Below are 21,065 nucleotides of genomic sequence, written 5' to 3' on the forward strand. Positions count from 1 at the left end.
GGAGGGAGGTGGTGTGTGTGTGTGTGTGTGTGTGTGTGTGTGTGTGTGTGTGTGTGTGAGTGTGTGTGTGTGTGTGTGTGTGTGTGTGTGTGTGTGTGTGTGTGTGTGTGTGTGTGTGTGTGTGTGTGTGTGTGTGTGTGTGTGTGTGTGTGTGTGTGTGTGTGTGTGTGTGTGTGTGTGTGTGTGTGTGTGTGTGTGTTGGTGTGTGTGTGTGTGTGTGGAGGTGGTGGGGGGTGTAAGTGTGTCTCCCTGACCACACCTGCTGTAAACACACACTGTTAACATTTTTGAGAGCACCAGAGCTGAGAGCAGACTAAGTGTTCAGTGAGTTTAATTCGGCATGCTTGGCTGGCACTCACACTGCTACATTCGGTGGCACAACAGGTTATCACAACCTGAACCCAACTCTGCACTTTTAGACAGAGATCCAGTCTAACGTTTGTGCATGTTTGTAAGACCCTGTTTACATCTATTTACACAAATGTTGTTGTATTTAATCAAGTATTTTGTATTTAAGAGCTGACACCAATAGAGCAGGATTCACTCTACATGAAATGTCTTTTGACTTCTAGGTTATATAAGTTAACACTTTAGCACTTGGTGTTCAGAAGAAAGCACAAGATGGATGGATGTCAAAACAGGCAGGAGATAGAACAACAAAAAAGAGAGAGAGGGAGGTGACCCTGTGAGGTGGTGTTCTCCAGACCACGAGCTGCTCATCTAGAGGAGTTCGGCCCCAGGCAGCGTACGACTCCGTGTGTAGTTCACCGTGAGGACAGACATGGGTCTTACCAGCCTGCTCCTCCCCTCAGGGAGGGTTTAACAAGATGAGGTGACCTACGATTTGAATCCAACCAGATGAAACAGTCTTCCCTCTCTCTATCTCCCTTTCTCTTACTCATTCTTCTTTCTCTTTGCCTTTCTCCATCCTATTTTTCTTTCTTTCCCCTTCCTTATCTGTCTCTCTCACTCTTCTTTTTCTTTCCCTCATCTCTGCCTTGTCTCTCTATCTTGCACCCATCTATCTCTCTCCCTTTCAATCCCTCCTCCCTCTCCTTCTCTCTCCCTCTGTCTCTCTCTTTCTCCTCTCACTCCTCTTTCTCTCCTCTATCCTCTGTCTCAACCTGTCTCCCTCCTCTTTCCTCTCCCGCTACAACCCCTCCTCTGCTGCCTCGGCTCATTTAAATGTCTGTCTAAATACCTGACTCTCTCCTCCCCCTGGCTCACATCTCTCTCCCCTCTCCAGACTCAGGTAGTTTAGTCTCTCTGCCCCTCTCTCTTCCTCCATTTCCTCCCTAAGCTCTAACAATCTTCTGGAAGAGGTCAAAGGAAACACCAACCTCTCTCCGTGATGCTCCCCTGACTGTAAGTATGTGTTTGTTGGGTTGAAGACCGGACAGAAGAACTTTATGACATCTGTCAGAGAAGAGACTTCAGAGGCACTCAGCCGCTCCACTGTGGCCCGTTGGCATTGATCATTTACAGGCTAGTTATTGATTAGAGCAGGAGACTTCTACCACCAGACAGACCTTCAGTCCTGTGTTGTCTCTTAGAACGGCTCTTCAGACGGGAAAGAACAAGAAGAAGGAGAAGCCCCTCTTCGCTGTCTCCATCTGGTCCTCAGTTTGACCATAGACTCTCTCAGTGGCCACAAGCCAAAGGATCTGTGGGACTATAAGAAACAAGTGAATATGTAGACCGAAGGTTTGTCTGCTAGTCTATGAATAATAATATTTTTTTGATCCAGTGGGGGTCGCTGGGACATGGGTTATTGCTCACAACCAAGCTAAACAGCAAATCACAACTTCCAGTAATTGGACGATCTAAGCGAATTACAAGACACAGTGCTGAGGGGTGAGGTTACTCCTGGGGGACCTTTGGGAACATGGACAGACGGCAGGCTGGTGAAGTGATGGGACCTCAGGGGTTGATGCTCTCGCTGGTCCTTCTGTTGTTTCTGGGAGATGCTGTACTGAGTGCTGCTGTACCATGGAGACCATGCACAGGTATGCCAACTATGTTCTCATTGCTTTTTCTCATTCGCTCTAATTCCCCTTTTTTTAATTTGTTGTGTGTAAAAAGAGTTTTTTTGAAAAAGGTTCATATCAGTTTTCTGTATCTCCAAAAGATGAGAATTATTTGAAGATTGTACAAATGAATGTGTTCAATTGGAATGACCTCATACTAAGGCTAGTGCAACATCGTCATCTAAACCTCACATACACACACACACACACACACACACACACACGCAGACTCACACGCACACGCACACGCACACGCACACGTACACGTACACTTACACGTACACGTACACATACACATACACATACACATACACATACACATACACATACACACACACACACACACACACACACACACACACACACACACACACACACACACACACACATACACATATAAATCTATTCTAGGCTTCCCTGTGTTTCCTCTGTCATAAATTCCCCCACATTAGATAAGATTGAATCCTGTTTAAGGGATTGTTTATCTTTGTTCGGAGCCTCACATCCTCCTCAAGATTATGAGTTGAGGATGTGTGTTGAGGATGTGTGAGATTCTGTGTGGAGGTGGAGGCGTCCCGGAGCCAGACTAGCTGAGGAGGCATACCGTTTTCATTTTACATGGGCATACAGCCTTTGTGAAACAATCCACAGAACAAAAATAAACCTACATTTAACTTAAAGCAGCAATACAGAGTTTCTCGTCCAAAACTAGTAAACTAATTACCTAAAAGGCATGCAATAACCTCGCAAACATCACCAAAAGCCCAGCTGACACTGATGGAAGGTTGCCAAACACTGGTGTCTTTGCAGGGTGTACCAGCCCGTTGCACAGAACTACATAGGGCATATCCTGGATGGCTAGTGGGGAAGGCACAGGTGTTTATATGTCCTTCACATGACCATATGCTATCAAAATTACTTTGAGGATGGTACCAAAACTAGTTGCCTGTAAAACCATATCTCAAAAAGTGTCAATTGTTGCATAGTGTTACTTTAAATTGAGCTAAATAAATAACTCTAAAATAAATAACCAGTCCCGTATTTGATCCTGAACTGAAATCCAGCAGGAAAATCCCACAGATCTAAAGACCATGCTCCATCGTGCAGCTCCCTGCCTAGATATGTAATACAAATCAACAAAAGTAAACGTGCGTTGATAGATATGTGGACATGCAACAGATATGTTCTCTACCTTGCCATGGCTTGTAAAGCACTTCATGTACTGTACTTCAGTGTGATTAATGCTGCATGGATACATATTTGTATATACTGTATACATATTTAAATATTATATATACGTATTTTGTATTTTGACAGAATAAGGGCTGCTATAAAGGAAGGCTTGAGTAGAGGTGGGGATAATAGAGTTATCGGATGCAGGGAAAGTTATAAACTCATTATGAACCGAGGGAAGAAGTTAATAGGCACTGGAGTTACCGCAGCAGGAGGGGGGGGGGGGGGGGGTGTAGGTCTCCTCACGATTGCCCCAGGGCTAAGAGAGGTGGGGGGGGTCGAGGGACAGGGCTCAGGGTGGGTGCGTGAGGGGCGTTTCGCGCTTCCCTCTCAGCGGGGTGTCCCAAATGGTAGTGATCACCTGATGATCGCTATGAAGTGTTGCTAAAACCCTGGGAACACCCTCAGGGCAAAATTCCATCCAATAAACCCTGAAAGATATATGCATTAGTGGGGAAATCTTGTTAACCCACTTGTAGAACAGAAACACCATAATAAATACCAAAGACAACTGTTTTCAGTATTTAGCAATATAGTACCTTTATAAGTTCACTGGATAGGAAAGGATAGTAGTATTGTAATGCATATTAAAGTGTGCAGTCCATAACCTTAAGCTATATATTAAGTTGTTCAAACCATGTGTAAAGTATATAACTACACTGGATAGGTAAGGATAGTAGTATTGTATTACCTATTACAGTGTGCATTCCATGCCATAGGCTATTAGGTTGTTCAAACCTAGTTTTCAGGAATAGGCCACCAACACCCAACATTGTTTGATAAAGGATGAGTTGTGTTTAAATATGAGCTGTGTGGGGTGAAAATCCTTGTGGTCTTTGAAACTCAATCCTTCTGGGTCTTCCCCACCTCCAGTCAGACTTTGATTTACTGTGGAGGGAAATGAATATAAATCAAACACTTTGACCACAGATTCATATCCACTCATTAAATCAATCTCTTCTAACAACAGACATATTCGCTTTGAAACAAACTTAAAGGGCCTACATGTACTGTTTTGTCTTTTAGTGAGTTTAAAAATAGCATTATATTTATGGAAATAATTTAGAAGTCTCACGTCAGTATGTATATGTCTTGTGGTACTGATGAAGAAGAAATTATATTGCAATTATTCTCCCTGATTTGGTAACTAGTCAGCACATGATATTATACTTTGTTATGCATAAGCTTGTGGCCACTGATGATCCTTCAGAGAGTCTTTGGTCGAGCAAGTTATGGACAGTGCTAAAAGTAATCACTCACTCAGTAAAGAGTGGTTTGAAATCAGTGTCAATGTGTTGTAATGCACATATAAATGACCCCCCCCCCCCCCCACACACACACACACACACACACACACACATACACATACAAATCATTCATTCACACATCATCCATAAAGGCATTGACATCCTCAAACTTAAGCTCCCACGTGAGGTCTAAACTGCCACAGTGTTGCTACATCAATACTGAGGAGACCTCCTTAGATCCAGTAAATGTTTCCATCACCAACTTATCTTTGCTGGTCATCTCTCCCTTCCTTCATTTTGCCTCTCTTCTGTTCATCCTCTTTTTATCTAAACCCCTCTTGTCCTATCATATCCTTATGCTCAGCGCTCCCTCTTCATCAATTTTCTCCTCTTTTCATCTGTGCTGTCCACTCCTCTCATTTGTTCATCCCTCTGTCTTCTCCTCCTCTCCTTATACTGTATCATCTCTCTCCTTATCACTTCCCTGTTCATCTCTCTATCTCTCTCTCTCGTAAACACACACATACACACACCAAACACACACACCTTTCCTCCTCTCTTCTCGTCTGTTCAGCTCCCTCTCTTTTTCTGCACTCTGTTCATCTCTCCCTCCTCTCTTCTCTTTCTCCCTCTCTAGTTTCCTGTCATCTCCTTCACCCCCTCCCACCCTCCATCTCTCCCTCTTCTGTTTTCCATGGTGTCTCATTTGCATGAGTGGAAGAGAGATACCAGACTGCCCGATGTCCCTTGCCCTGACTGACACATGAATGACGAGTCATAAAATCCTGAAAGCTTTTGAATCTTTCACAGACTCCCAGATGAAAGGAACACTTATCGGGGCGTCCCCATCTCTGGGTTTGATGTGTACAGGGCAATTATAAGTTTCGGATGATTAGGCATCATTAAGTCATGGGCCAAACTCTAATACAATCCTAACTCTGATACAATCCTAACTCTAATGCAAGTCACCTACTCACCACAACGCACTGTAAGAGTACCATAACTTTATGAGCACATATCATATGGCTTTTTATTTGTTTGGATTAGATTATTTTAAACCATTATTTTAAATCATATACGGTTATGTTACTTATTAGAATGGTCAAGAGAATTATGTAAATACATACTGTATGTGTGTTATGTTATGTATGATCTATTCTTTAGCAGTTGTTGTGTTTCTTTAGCTGTAACAAGCTAAAGTAAGCGTATTTCATTGTCTCTCTTTTGTTGGCTTGAAGAGCATGGTGCTCCGGCCCGCCTAGGTAGACTTGTTAAAGGCGCGGCAGGATCAGTAGGGATGGAGGAGGAAGAGGTGACGAGGGAAGGAAGTCATGTAGAGATAAAGGACTCTCCTGCCTCAGCAGACCTGCTGCCCCTGGACTTCCTGTCTCGCGTGCTCCCGCAGGGGGACCGGGCCGCCAAGGGGGTGCGTCTGGTGCAGGACGGAGGGGCACGAGGAGTGCAGTTCTCCGGCCCACAGCGGCCCCTCAGCTTCCCCTCCTCGCAGATCTTCATCAACTGTCAGCACTTCCCCGCCGAGTTCTCTGTCGTCGTGACGATGAAGGTGGATCGCATCGCACCAAAGGTAAGTCTCGAGGGTGCACATTAAAGTAACCCCAAAACACTCACCTCAGCATCAGCATCCGCACAAATCTCAACCTAAGCAAACACAAAGCCTTTAACTCTATTGAGCTTAAGTTCATTGAGAATCTCAAAATGTAATGATACATGGGGAAATCTTTGAGCAATGGTTAGATCAAAATTTCTCCAGATGAAAATATGTTGCCAAAGAACATCGCACAGCAACATTGCCTTGCAACATTGCTCAAAACGTTGCCCGGTGTAACCTATGGAATAACTTCAATGAACTGTTTTACACTGAGAGTAACAAATGTAATAACAATACAAGTAGTAACAATGACAAGTTACATAGTGTGGTGTCCAATTAATTCTTCTGCAAATAATAACAAATAATGAGTAATGTTCTCCTCATTCCCTCAGACGAGTGAGTACATCTTTGCCATGGTGAGGGAGGATGGCAACCTCCTGCTGGGGCTGAAGTTCTCCAAGGAGCGCCTCCACCTCCTCTATCAGGGGTCAGAGGGCAGGGAGCGTCTGACCTTCAGGCGCGTGCAGCTGGCCAACGGGCACTGGCACACACTGGTGCTGGCCCTGAGCGGGCACCATGCCACCCTGACCGTGGACTGTGGCCTGCCTCTGGAGCTGTAAGTGAGAGGAGATGCCAACGACAAAATACATTGGGAGCATCTTTGACTAACATTAGGCTGAAGTTTCCTTAAATTCATCTTATAAATATGAATTGTTATAACAAGTCACTTGGGGTTTTACAGTTCAATAACACGGAATGTTTGTGTGTGTGTGTGTGTGTGTGTGTGTGTGTGTGTGTGTGTATGTGTGTGTGTGTGTGTGTGTGTGTGTGTGTGTGTGTGTGTGTGTGTGCGTGTGTGCGTGCGTGTGTGTGTGTGTGTGTGTGTATGTGTGGTGTGTGTGTGTGTGTTTGTGTGTGTGTGTGTGTGTGTGTGTGTGTTTGTGTGTGTGCGTGTGTGATTTATAGGGTTCATAAGAAATCATTCCCTGCTGACCTCAACACAAGGGGCTCAAGGATCTATGTAGGCAACCGGAAGCGCTGGAAAGGATTATTTTCTGTAAGACCTCTCAGACACACACATACAAACACACACGCATGCATCCATGACAGACAAACAAATGTTGAATGGATATTCCTTGACTTTAATGGTTCACCCCTCATCCGTTCTCACAGGGTTTACTGCGTCAGCTTGTTCTCTTACCGGGCTCTGATGCCACCCCACGGATCTGCCCCTCCTCAAACCCCCGGCTGGCAGAGCTGGCCGTCCCTGAAGTCCTGGGCCAGTTACCCGTGGTGCCACCAGGGAACGATGTTCTCTTGCCTCCATACGGTGAGTGGAGAACCTGAGTGTAGAAGGATTAATTGGCAAAAGTCAGATATCAGTTGTGCTCTCTGTTTTGATTATGTTTATTAATTTTCCATTGAGGCATACTGGTACTGTTGTGCTGTATTGTTTGCTATCATGAAATCACAAGTTTACCACATACAGTTTAATCATATTACTAATTGCACATTTAAACTAGAACCCTCCACATTCTCTCATTGGCATGACTAACCATGAGCATTTTAAAAGGATGTTAAAATGAGTCATGACTTACCTGGTGTCTTGTTGATAGGAAAGATCCAAGTCTCCTATTTTAAAATATCCTGTAGTTAGACTTCTGTGTGTTTTGTGGAACCTGTCAATGATTTAATGAATGTTTGTTTAATACTTCACTGCCCTATGACTTTGACTTTGATCTTTGATTTTTTTTTTTTTATTCTCTTAAAAAGGTTTCAACACGACTGTGTACACAGTGTTAGACCTTAGTAATGTATTTGATCTGCAACACTTTATGTTCCGTGGTGTATACACACTATGTGCAGCAAAAGTGACCATGCTTTCAGTATTGAAAATGTACGATGTACAGTGACATGTTTATAGCAACATAATTTAGCGTTGCACTGAAATATGAATTGGTCTATGTTTTATATTCACAGGATTGTGAATAGTTATGCTCTAACCCCTCTCCTCCTCTCTGTCACAGAGTCGGAGGTGCGGGTCACCCTGGGGTCACATCTGTCTTGTACGGGAACGGAAAAGGGGCAGCTCTGGTTTGACACCAGGAAGAGAGGCCTCTTCCTATGTGATGGAGCCTCATGGCTGCCCATGCTGCAAGGTGAGTCTAAGACAGAACAGGAGAGGTTAGGTCAGATGAACAGGTGAACAGAATGATACAGAGATTTATGTTTGCCGCTACCTTAACCTGACTGGGTAAGGCACTTGGCATGAGCTGGGGCTTGATAGCTGTTGTGTATTTACCACCTAAGTGTGTCCCTTATAAGACACCATCACACCCCCTTTGTGTAACATGCTTCAGTTATTGTTATGCTGATTCCAGGGTTCTGCAACTAAACATCCGCCTACCTAAAATTCTCCTTAGTGTCATGTCTCGTCATTACTTGTTGTCATACCCAAATAAAAGTATAAGAGTATGCAACAATGGCTTCCTTATGTGTTTTTGCCATGGTGTGAGAATGTGCCATTTGCAAGGTGCGTCCAATGCCCATGCAGCAGATTAATTCAGAGAGCTGCAGCTGAGAAAAAGTCTGCCATGTGTTTGGGAAATACTGAAGCAAGAGTAACAATGCCACTGATAGTAAATTATTGAGTGCATCACTTTGCTGATTGATTGATGTAATCATCCCCCTTTGATAAGTAACAGGCAGAATTGAACCTCTGATTTTATAACCCCTGTTCAAATACCATGACGTTACCCCATCAGACATGTGTTATGTCTACAGAACGGGAACGTCTGGACTATGTGGACGATCACCAGGACATCTTCACCAGCTCCGAGACCTACGACATCGAGGTTTTTCAGGTACCCTCCATGGGTCTGTTTGCTGCCATGGCTCACCACTCCGCCAGGCCCGGCTCAGGCATCTACAGGTGGACCGACGGGCGCTTCCAACTCTACCAGAATATCAGCACCTGTGAGGCCGTGGCCTGGAAGCACTTCACTCTGGGGAAAAAGGTAGGATGGAACCTTGCTGAGCTTGTGAAGGTTACCTGGCGGAATATGACCATGGCGCTAATAAGACCAAGGTCATGGGGATTGTTCGCTTTTAGAATACACACACGCACACACACACGCACACGCACACGCACACTCACACCCACACCCACACCCACACGCACACGCACACGCACACGCACACGCGCACACACACACACACACGTGCGCGCACGCACGCACACACACACACACACACACACACACACACACACACACACACACTCATACGCACAAACACACACACACACACACACACACTCATACACATACACACACACACACACACACACACACACACACACACACACACGCACACAGACACACACACACATACACAGACACACACACACACACACACACACACACACACACACACACACACACACACACACACACACACTCATACACAAACATATACTGATTAACAGTATGTTTACATTATCTACAATGTAAGTGGATGTGTGTAAAAGTGCTAATTGAACAAATGTAACTATAGTCTACAAATGCTTTAACATATAGTGTCTATGAAGAGTCTAAGCCACATTTTTGTGAGTGGTGACAGATATAATTGGTGAAATATCTTTGAGATACTGCTTGAACCCTGAGGGATCCTGCATTTGGACGTGTTCTGTATCCTCATGTGTGTGTAAGATTGCATGCATGAGGCATGAGTCACTTATTGTATGTTCAAGTCCAAACACAGCCATCAAATCCACAGCTGTTCCCATAGAAACTAGCTGCTGATTCTGTAACGAAACAGGGCCAGACAGGGTCCAGATCTGTTCCATAGGTCTCACGTATCTCGTTTGGTTTCACACCTCAACACCCTTCATGACTCTACCTCACACATTTCATCAAGACAGCAGCAGGGTTTGCAAGGGTGTTGCTGGTTAATACTGAGACTGTTGCTGAACTCTTTTTCACTGACTGGGTTCTTCCTGTGATGTGGCCCCAACAGACATGTGCGTTCGACTCCTAAATCCCCCACAAACATAAATCACTGACATTAATCCTTTTTGAACTCATGCCTATTGGGCATAATTCACTCGTGTTGATCATTCGCACAACAAACTCAAGTGTGTGAGCTTAATTAGTGGGCTGAGAAAAACTCTTGTTGAGACTGACCAGTTTTCCTACCAATATCAGACTCTATCTAATCAACAGGAAGGTTCAAAGCACACAATGATTGTGTACACTATTGTTTTATAGAACTTAGTGTGTCTGATAATAATATGCTGTAGTCTGTATGCATTTCACCTGCACGGCACATTGAGAGGAGGCTATGTGCTACTACAGTAGCTATGTAGGGAGGAACTATCTTGAGTCTAAGTGAGCCTAGAGGGACGCAACACCATGAATCATTCACATAATTCACAGCTGTTTGGCAGACTCCTGTTTTTGGAGTGGAAATAGACAGCAGCATATGCAAACAGTTTATCAATGGTGGCAATGTAGTAACGAGTTTCCATTTTGGCCGGACAGCTGTGAAATAGGTGTATAAAGGCGGCGGAACTGCAACTGGTAGGCTTGTTTGCCAGTGTGACAAATCATACTACACACAAGCACAAACAAACAAGAAACAGTCAAAGTGTCTTCCATGTTGTTTTTAACCGAGGCCTAATCTCTCCTTTATACCAGGTGTTCTTGGCCGTGTCAAACTCAAAAGGACTAGTGGAAGGAGGGTCGGAGGTCTCCGTCATCTACAAGTGGAGCTTTAAGAAACTCAAATTTGTGCGTTACCAGACCCTGGAGACCTACAGTGCCCGAGACTGGGAGGCTTTCCAGATCAACAATGAGTCATTCCTGGCAGTGGCAAATCACAGGAAAGGTACAAACATGAAACTGGCCAATCACATCCAGCCAAGACATCCAGGCAGTCATTATGGTCCTGTAGCGAAGACACAACAGTCAGACTTGTCTTCGGCTCCATGCCATTCACTGATGCACAAGAACACTATAGCTTCAGACTGATGCTGAACAGGGGAAAGGCTCAGGGATCTTATACACAGAACTCCAGGAGCACACAACCCTCTTTGCACACTACAGTCCCTTATATTGGCCAACTTGACTACACTAACATTAGTTATTAAATATTGTTCGAATATCCACAGCTAATTTCTAGAATTTCAGATTGTTTGATCCAGCACGTAAATTGATAAAGGCTTTTATTGGCTGCTCTGCAATCCCAACTATCATTTCAGCAGATGGAAACCACAACATCAACAGTGTCATCTACAAGTGGAATCCAGGTACCAAGGCCTTTGAGGTGAACCAGACCCTCCTGACCTCAGGGGCCTATGACTGGGAGTTCTTCACCATTGGTCCATACCACTTCCTGGCAGTAGCGAATGCTTTCGATGGCCTATCCACTTACATCGACTCCACCATATACATCTGGCTTAGAGGAACCTTTCAGCCCTTTCAGACTATACGGGTAAGAAGTCACAGCACTGTACTTGTGAGTCATCATGCTATGAACAAACCGGTCAAGTGGAACTGAACTGGAACAAGGTCCACACCTAGGTTTTGAACATTCAGCCAATTCTAATACCTTCTATGTGAATCTCTCTAGACAGTCAGTTGTATCAGTCTGTCTAGACAGTTTGTCACTTGAACTCTTCCACTATAAATTTTAGGAAAGTGACACTATCGCCAGCGGGTTTGTGAGTGAGTTATTGTGTGTCAGGGCTGGTTAAGGATAGAATTTTGAAGAAGAATTACAACAAAGCCTTTCTGATCCTCATAACAAAAGCCTCACTCACATTCACGTGGCCTTGTTTCAAAAGACTAATACTTATTTGACAGTAATCCCAGGAGAAGATGACGGAGGTTGCAGAACTTTGAGAACATTATCATAATCCCTTCAAAATTCAACCAATTATCTGACTTCTTTGCTGCTAATGCTTCTTACTACTATTACTTTAATTTTGGTCTAGGACGATTATTCTGACACTGAGTTATTGACACCCTAAATCAACCCTGAGACATCACTGTTGAGTAGTGCTTTGAGTGGTACAACCCCACACAAGGTGTTTCCCAGCTGAAGTTGCCAAACCACAGAAAGCCGCCCGTGCCCGAGACACCTGTTACCACAGAAACGCCACGGGGCACGGGGCACCTTCCAAAGGCTTGCATGAGTATAAGTACAGGGCTGAGCTACTTCAGCAACCACCAGAAAGAGAGGAGGAGGAACTGGCTTTATTAGCTAAATTGTTTCAACTTTTCATCAATGATAATTCAGGTTTTCCAGTAGTGCTGGTGATCACATAACAAATGCATACACTTCTGCTTGTTCCTGTGACATAATCATCCTTTCCTACATTGTTTTATACGAATATTATTACTTTTATTCTGGCTTTCACAACTGTGATATACAGTCTGAATGAAGAACAGTCTGAAATACAGTTCAGATCGCTATCTGGCTGAGAGATATGCCGGCAGGGTTTGGCAGGACGCCCAAAGTAGAAATTTGCTCTGACATATCTCCAACTGCACCTGACAGTACAAGACGGAAACGGCGCAGCTAAAAATAGACATGTTCCTTCATTTAAATGTGATGTGCTTGACAGAAGGGTTATTGATGGGAAGCGCTCTGTTACTCACTCCTGCATGCATGCCGACAGACCAAACTTAGCGAGGGAGGCCGTGTGTATGTGAGAGACTGTATGTGGAGACTTGCAGTGGCTGGGGGGAAATTCCCCTACGAACATCTGCGCTTCCCTTGAAATTTGAAAAGAAAGGTTAGGAAAGGGGGAGCTTTACTATCATCTTGATATGCACCGTTTAAGAGTTAACTAAATCTTCAAACTGCATAATTAAACTCCAGATTTCCCCCTGCCCCTCATAAAAATCACTTTCATACATGGCTGTGATGTAAAGAGATGAGTGTGTGAGGTGAAGTAAGAGCTTTGATAAAAAGGTGATTTCATCACTGTTGATGTACAGAAAGTAGTGTTGTTGTTTTCTTTGGGATGAAAAAAGGGTTACAATTTGTGGTTGTAATAACTGAGCCAACCTTTAAATCGATTTGCGTAAATAACATGCCAAATTTAATCATGTTGAATGTCCTGATACAATTCCAACTGCTACAGTTGCTTTCAATTATACAGTCATTATTTTTAAAATCCCCAATGTATAATATGTCTAACTAGCCTTTTTAAAACAGTTTGAGAGGCATTAAAAGAAGCACGTCAATGTCATGTTCTTGTCTATGTTCAAAAGTTTTGAGCTGCTTTAACTACAGCTTGCCTTTGTCCATACAGACACTTGGGGCGACAGACTGGGAGATGTTCCGCATCGGAGACAGGTACTTCCTGGCTGTGGCCAATGGACACATGTTATACGACAGGCGCCCAAGTCTGTATGCCATTAACTCCACCATATATGAGCTGGATATGGTTACACAGATGTTCATCACATTTCAGAACATTGGTACCTACAGGTGAGGCATTGTGAAAAGGTCTCATCATAATTTATTAAGAGACCTTTAAGATTTATGTACTGAATTGGCCACATAATACTCCTTTGTTATTGAATTCTTCCTGTTTTATTTGACTTCTTCAGTGCTGTAGATTGGGAATTCTTCACTATAGGTGATGAGAAGTTTCTGGTTGTGGCTAACTCATATGACGGCACAACCTATTCATTGAACAGTGTTATATACAGGTAAGTGAATATATGGCTCTTTGTGACTTCATTTTCATTTATTCAGACCAAGCAGTTTTGTTGAAGCACTTCATGTTCTTTGCAGGATAAAACTGTGTATTCAATGATCTGTGTGTCATTAGTTGTATATAAATGTATATAAGACTTCCTTCTCGAGGAAGATATCTGTGTTATAATCTGTGTTACTGGAGTTGATATCTGTCCTAATTCAAGATGTCTGTGTTAGTATCTGTGTTACTGGAGTTGATATCTGTGCTAACTCAAGTATTTCTGTGTTATAATCTGTGTTACTGGAGTTGATATCTGTCCTAACTCAAGAGACCTCCTCTTGTCTTCAGGTGGCAAGGCTACGAGGGCTTCATCCCGGTCCACCGGCTCCCCACCATTGGATGCAGCGACTGGGAGTTCTTCTCCTCATCAGAGGGCTCCTACCTCATCTACTCCAGCGCCAGGCAGCCACTCTCCAAAGTCTTCAAGCTCAAGACAAACTGAATACACTAAGGGACTGGAGGAAATGGTGACACAATGCAGTGCCACTGTGGCTCTCACCAGTCAGCCATGACACTTGCAGGGAGACACAGTCATGGCTACCGGTTCCAGGAGGTGGAAAAGATGATGATGTAATTCTTAAACTCCTTCAGCCTGATCTGGAATAAATGCATGTGGTTAATCTACCTGCATAGAAAGGATTTATGGAATGCCCACAGGAAGGTATAGAGCCCACTCATGGGTTGCTGTTGGGACTGCCTCTTTGCCTGACCGGGTGTCCCAGAAACCATGGAGACTGTGCATCTCTGTGGTTTACCATCTTATCTTGCTCCTAATTTCTTATGATGCCTGTAGCTTTCAAATGATGTTCGATTTACGTGAGCCGTCACGCCAATAGACGGAAGAAACCGCAAACCTTTCTAGTGGGGCTCCAGAAGCACTCATAAGCACAAATATATCTTGTCTTGAACAAGACAAACAGGGACTAAATACACAAGCATAAAGCTTGTGAAGTACGCTGATATGTTTGTTCATGTAAGCTCTTCATACTGTGCCTGTAATTTATTTAATGGTAAATATGTGAGTGTAAATAATAGCTAATTTTGTGTAAACTAAATAATGTTCTGCACTAAAATAAAGTCACAAATCTATCAGAATTTTACAATGTTCATTTGATGAGGAAATTAATTTGACGAAATGTACCAGTCAAGTACACCATAATGACACATGAAACACTATGATTATGTAAATAGATAGATAGATGGATGGATGGATGGATGGCAGACTAAAATAGAAGGATAAAATACTTCATTGGATTTTGCCTTTTTCTGATGACGGCCATCTGGGTAATATTATTTAATAGACCAGGCAGATCTGGGAATGTTGTGCAAGAGTATCAGCCAACTGCCTGTACAGGTCCATTATATGGTGCTCATGCTTGGCATCCCAGCTGTGATTTAGGAAATCAGGAAGGAAGTGATAGCAGTAGTATTGAAATTATGAGGGAGAAGATAGTGGGAAGGTTGGAAATGGAGATACAGACACAGGAATGGGATCGTAAGAGGGCGAAGAAGGATTGGAGAGTGGATCGGACATTGAGGAAAGGGAGAATGCAGAATATAGTTGTGAGGTCTGAAGAGGAAGGAGGGGTGAAAGAACTAGATCCGACGAAAATTCAGAATCAAGAAAGGGAGGTGAAATATGCTAGAGCTCTGGATGACGGAAATGGTGTTTATAAGGTGAAGCGCACATTGAAAAACTAAAATGTGCTGGGAAAATCAAAGTAGCCAAAGTTGAAAGAGTAGGGGGTAAAAGGATGAGGGGTTTCAAGGGAGTGATTTATGGAAGAATGAGGATGATCCTTTCACAGATGGTATGAAGGAATATATTGAACATTTAAGGGAGAAATGGTGAATTGTTTAAAGTTCAAAGTTCAAAGTATTTTTATTTGTCACATACATATATAGGTAGCCTATAAATGTAGTGAAATGCTTTTTCCACTGACTCCAAAACTGCAAATTAATAAATAAAAGAAGAAGGACAGAAAGAACTGTCCAAAGTGCAAAGTGTTAAGGCTATGTGCTGGTGCTCCGACCACAATCCTCATTTAGAATCCTGACAGCCTGGGGGTAAAAACTTTTCCGCATTCTTTCAGTATTGGCCTTGAGACAGCGGTAACGCTTCCCAGACCGCATGATGGAGAAGAGGCGGTTGTTGGGGTGACTGGGATCCTTGATAATGTTCCTAATGTTCAGCTGATCTCACCACTCTCTTTAGGGCTTTACGGTCTAATGCAGTGCTGTTCCCGTACCAAGTTGTTATATTCCCGGTGACAATACTTTCGATGGTGGTTCTATAAAAGTTCTTCATTAGCTGTTGAGGTAACTTAAAGTACTTGAGGCGTCTGAGGTGGAACAGACGCTGATGCCCCTTTCCCACCAATGAATGTATATGCTTGGTCCAAGTCAGGTCCTCAGTACACCAAGATATTTCAAACTCTCTACCCTATCCACCTGAGTGCCATTGATCATAAGAGGTTGGTAAATCTTGTGCTGATCACGTCTGAAATCTATGATCATCTCTTTGGTCTTGTTAACATTTAAGATGAGGTTGTTTTCCTTGCACCAGTAGGATAGTATGTCTACTTCACTCATGTAAGCCTGCTCGTTGTTCTTTGAAATGAGACCAACTACTGCTGTGTCATCAGCAAACTTGACAATGATGTTAGAGTCATTTACTGCTGTTCAATCATATGTGTAGAGGGAATACAACAATGGACTTAAAACACATCCTTGAGGCGCTCCTGTATTGAGGGTAAGGGATGAAGAGATGTAACTAACTACCCACCCGCACGGCCTGGGGTCTACCAGTCAAGAAGTTGAAAATCCATTTACACAGAGATGGATGCAGTCCAAGATTTTCCAGCTTAGTGAGTAGTTTCACAGGTTCGATCGTATTAAATGCTGAACTAAAATCTATATCAGCATTCTCACATAATTCCCTGCCCTGTTGTCAAGGTGGGCTAATGCAGTGTGCAGTATACAATTAATGGCATCATCAGTTGATCTATTAGTCCGATATGCAAACTGCAAGGGATCTAGAAGAGTTAAGAGTGTCAAAGAATTGCCTGAGGGGATTGGGAGAATTTAAGCAAAGGACTTGAACAAAGAGAACTGTACTTTGGAATAATGAGGTATAGCGTAAGAGAATACATACTATACAAGGGGGAGAAAAGATGTGCCAAATGTGGTGGTGATGATGAATAGGGTGAATGTGGGGAGGGGATAAGATGCTGTAATTGTGGAGGGGGGTATAAGGACTCAGATACACATACGCGTTTTTGTAAAAACGGGACGCGAGCAAATGCATTGATTCCTATGGTACGGCGCGTTTAAAGCGTGCGCCCCTTCTCCACCACGCGTTGCGTCTTTGAAGCTTTTTTTTAGCTGTGCTTACAGTTTTTCCCAATCGTTTTCAGGCATGTAGCGAATCATGGGTCAACTTCATCTAATGCTCACATCTTCTTTCCACAGCAAGAGTCTTCTCTGGCGAATGGGTTAACCATTTCTCATTGCTTTCACACAAATTTCTTTGAGTTTTAACACACTTTTCAAAAGAGTTTACACACTTCTCAGAGAAAGACACAAAACCTAATTGAATAACCATGTCAACACATTGCAGACACTTAGTAGCAGCCTACTGGCACTGCTCTCTATATTCTAAATATCGTTAGCACCTGTGTGAACTCTCTGTGCAAAACTAATAAAGCAGTTCTCAACCTCTAAAAAAGGGTCAATAGATTGAAGTTTATACCAAGCATGTATCGAATAGGCCACCACCAACAACCTCAGGATGAGGACAAGGAAGAGGTTGTGGTAGAGGTAGAGGGGCCCCTGTCAGGGGATGTGGCATTTGTGTAAGATGCTCAAATGAAATTAGGGCAAGAGTCATTGATCCATAGTGAATCATGATCTCTCCATGAGAGAGGCTGGCCAAAGGGTTCTTTCAAACCTGAGCTGTCATACTATGGCATCAATTGTTTGTACGTTCAGAAATGACAATGACACTTTGCTGGCCTTCACAGTAAATATAATGTATTGTGTTTCACTGTATTTGCACTCTTGGCAACAACAATTTCTATACTTTTGTAAAGTATGTTGTCACAATACAATGTATACTGTAGTTTCACTAAAGTTATTTACAACATATACGGTTGAATTTTGATTACGTATATTTACAGTATTTACAGCCTATTGCACTATTTTTACAGAATCGACACACTGGCCCACACTGGTGGCAGGGGGAGATTGTTCACTGCAGAACAGAGTTGACCTTTTCACTGTATATTGAAACCTGTCATTTTGATGTAGAATATACATGTAATGTAGAAAAAGGACTGCAATACTGTAAAAATGTTTGTGTCAGAATCTTTGCCATTTTGTGCACAGTAGAACCAATGTTACGTAATCAATGGTGTTGACAGGTCCTTGTTTAGAATATATGATATGGTGTTTAGCAATACAAAAACAGAACTACAATATTTTACTGTATACAAATTTTCAGATTTCGAATACTTTCTGACAGTATATTCAGTAAGAGTGCTCAGTACAAAACTCAAATTGTAGTACGTTGTCAGTGGTAAAATAGTCAATACTGTGAGGGTGTTGCACAAAAGTTGAAGTGATGGTTTCATAGGTTGATATTGAAAGCTGCTGAGTTTTGCTATCCATTGTTAAATAAATGAGAAAACATACATTTTCAATTGAGCATAAATTGTAGGTTTTGAAGGAAATGTTTGGTTTTGATGGGTGTGTGATACGTTTTTGAGAAGGTAGTGTAATTCTGCAAACATTATATAGTGTTTTGGTCATTTCAGCTTCTGTTAAGGGCTGTGTGTGAGCTGTTTTGAAAAAGTAAACAGTGAATGGAAAAATTCGCCAAAGACATTGAGAAAAACTGTAAAAGTTGAACTATTCTCAACTTTCCAGCGCAAGGCAGGATAGCACACCGCTTCTGTTTTGGCCGCCGCACTTTGCCAAGGCGTTACTGAAGCGTTTCTGCCTGAAAAAAGACGCGTATGTGTATCTGAGCCCTAACACTGCATACTGGAGATTCTACCTTTGTAAGGAGAGGGGTAGAGAATAGAGGACTGGAGCAGGAGTACGCATTAGTGAAGGAATGGGCAGAGAGAGAGGAGAGAGTGGTGGTAAACTACTATATATATCCATGTAAATAGTCAGATTTCAATGAGAGAGAGGAAGTAGAAGGAAGGATAAGAATAATGGAGGAAAGGCGGGAAAGGGGTTGGTGGCAACCAATCAGGTTTCAGAGAAGGAGTTGTATGTTAACCTATCAGGTTTCAGAAAAGGAAGAGGTGTTAGTGACCCAGTAATATGTCCACAGGGTGAGGTGAGGAGAGCCCAAGTTTAAAAAAGACTGTGTGATTGCTGTGTTCTTTGATGTGGAGAAAGCATATGACATGTTGTGGAAAGAAGGTCTTCTTATCTAGATGACATTCAGATGAAATAGGGTCAGAAGGGTTTCCCGGTGGAGAATGGGGCTCCTCAAGTCATTCACTATCACGATAAATTATATATTAGCAAACATTCAGCCAGGAATTGTTATTTGCAGATGGTGGTAGTTCATGAGAAAGAAATATAAAGTAGTCAAGAAAGCTCCGGAAGGGATACATCAGGTAGAAGAATGGAGAAGTAGATGGGGGTTAGATTGTTGAAAAAAAGAAAGAAGACAAAGATTGGAGAGAAAACACTTTATGGAAATAAACTTTCTGAACAACTTGTGGAAATAATCTGGCGAAGGTTTCCGGTTCTTGTGAGTGTACTTTGACTCATCACTAATCATGAAAAAAAAGTAATGAATGTTTTAAAATTCTAAGCTGTAATGAAATGGGGAGCAGACATAGCATCACTGAAAACAAGCTTATGTGTCTTTGATTAGATCAAGAACGGAATATGGAAGTTTAGCATATGGCTCTGCTTCTAAATCATAACTGTCTGGGTCGGATCTAATTAAAGCCAAGGCACTCAGGATATGTACAGGGTCTGTGCGTTCTTCACTGAAATGTGCACTGCAGGTTGAGACAGGGGGGAATGCCTTGGGTTTGCAGCATAAGCACCGGAGATAGCCACCCAGATAAGGTGATTCAGACAGGCTGGGAGAGAGGTGTGGCACAGGCCTCAAGCCTTGGGTGGATTTGGGGAATTATTGTGGCAGGATATGTGGATAGATGACAAGGAGTTCTGTCCTGTAGTGGCAAGGCTACTATGGCCCTCAGTACCAATAAGGGTTCTAGAAGCTCTTAAATTGATCTAGAATGGCTTGAAACTAAAGAAGGGAGTAAACATTTAGATCTGGTATATGAATACTATTGTCAATTAGGAGAGAAATACCAGGAGCATATTCTTATCTTTACTGATAGATCAAAGGATTCTGAAACTGGTGCTACCGGTGCTAGAAATCGTAGTCCAGGGTTGGAATGTTGAGATATATTAAAGAACATCAAACTATCTGAATGTGTGCTCAAGAGACCTGTATTTTATACTGATGGCAGTACAATGGATAGAGCAGATGTTGGTGTGTAGTGTTTCATTATCAGGTATCAAAAGTATTGGGGCTGCTTCTTCTCAGAGTCTGTCAGATTCTCATTATGGTTCTACAACACATCTATTCTAACTAATGAAGAAGTGAACAAAATAACATAAAAAAATAAAAATAAAAAAACAAAGATTTAAATATAAATCTTCCATAAGCTGAGGGGAATCTATTGTTTAGAAGGTAATACGTCTGAAGTGGCAACAGTAAAGGGAGAAGGAGACAAAGGTGTGGTAATTGTATTCATTACTGAGCAGAGTACGAGTACACAATATGTAAGCATCCAACCTCATCATGTCAGGAGTGTCAACCACCTGTACAACATATGCTAATATCATGCAGGAGGTACATAGGTTTCCATGATGAGGTTGGATGCTTTCATATTGTGTGCTCGTGAGAGGCAGAGTGAGAGAAGATATCTTCTCTCAGAGTGAGAGAAGATACAGAAATAAGGGAGCTTTATCTGATTTGTATCAGTTAAAAATGTGGAATTAAAGAAGAAAATTGTTTTTGTTTTCCTAAAAGATAGTTTTTTTTTGTAGGATTTAAGTATGGTGGGGTAATGGATTGATCCACAAGGTGGCAGCAATGCAACAGAAAGGCTGTACAACGACAGAGAAGAAGA

At 42.6% G+C, this 21,065-nt stretch overlaps 1 protein-coding gene across 1 annotated transcript; it reads left to right on the forward strand.

The window, feature by feature from the left end:
* Positions 1–1,885: 1,885 nt before the first annotated feature.
* Positions 1,886–14,332, forward strand: tspeara (thrombospondin-type laminin G domain and EAR repeats a; the record flags this gene model as incomplete). Its single annotated transcript, XM_080835919.1, has 12 exons — positions 1,886–2,006; positions 5,746–6,092; positions 6,509–6,732; positions 7,083–7,173; positions 7,290–7,446; positions 8,144–8,275; positions 8,901–9,133; positions 10,814–11,003; positions 11,377–11,609; positions 13,438–13,616; positions 13,739–13,840; positions 14,179–14,332. 12 exons carry the CDS (start codon positions 1,886–1,888, stop codon positions 14,330–14,332), a joined length of 2,163 nt encoding a protein of 720 aa, XP_080692045.1.
* Between the last annotated feature and the right edge of the window lie 6,733 nt (positions 14,333–21,065).

Source organism: Sprattus sprattus, assembly GCF_963457725.1.
Source record: "Sprattus sprattus genome assembly, chromosome: 3".
NCBI classification, from domain to species: Eukaryota; Metazoa; Chordata; class Actinopteri; order Clupeiformes; family Clupeidae; genus Sprattus; species Sprattus sprattus.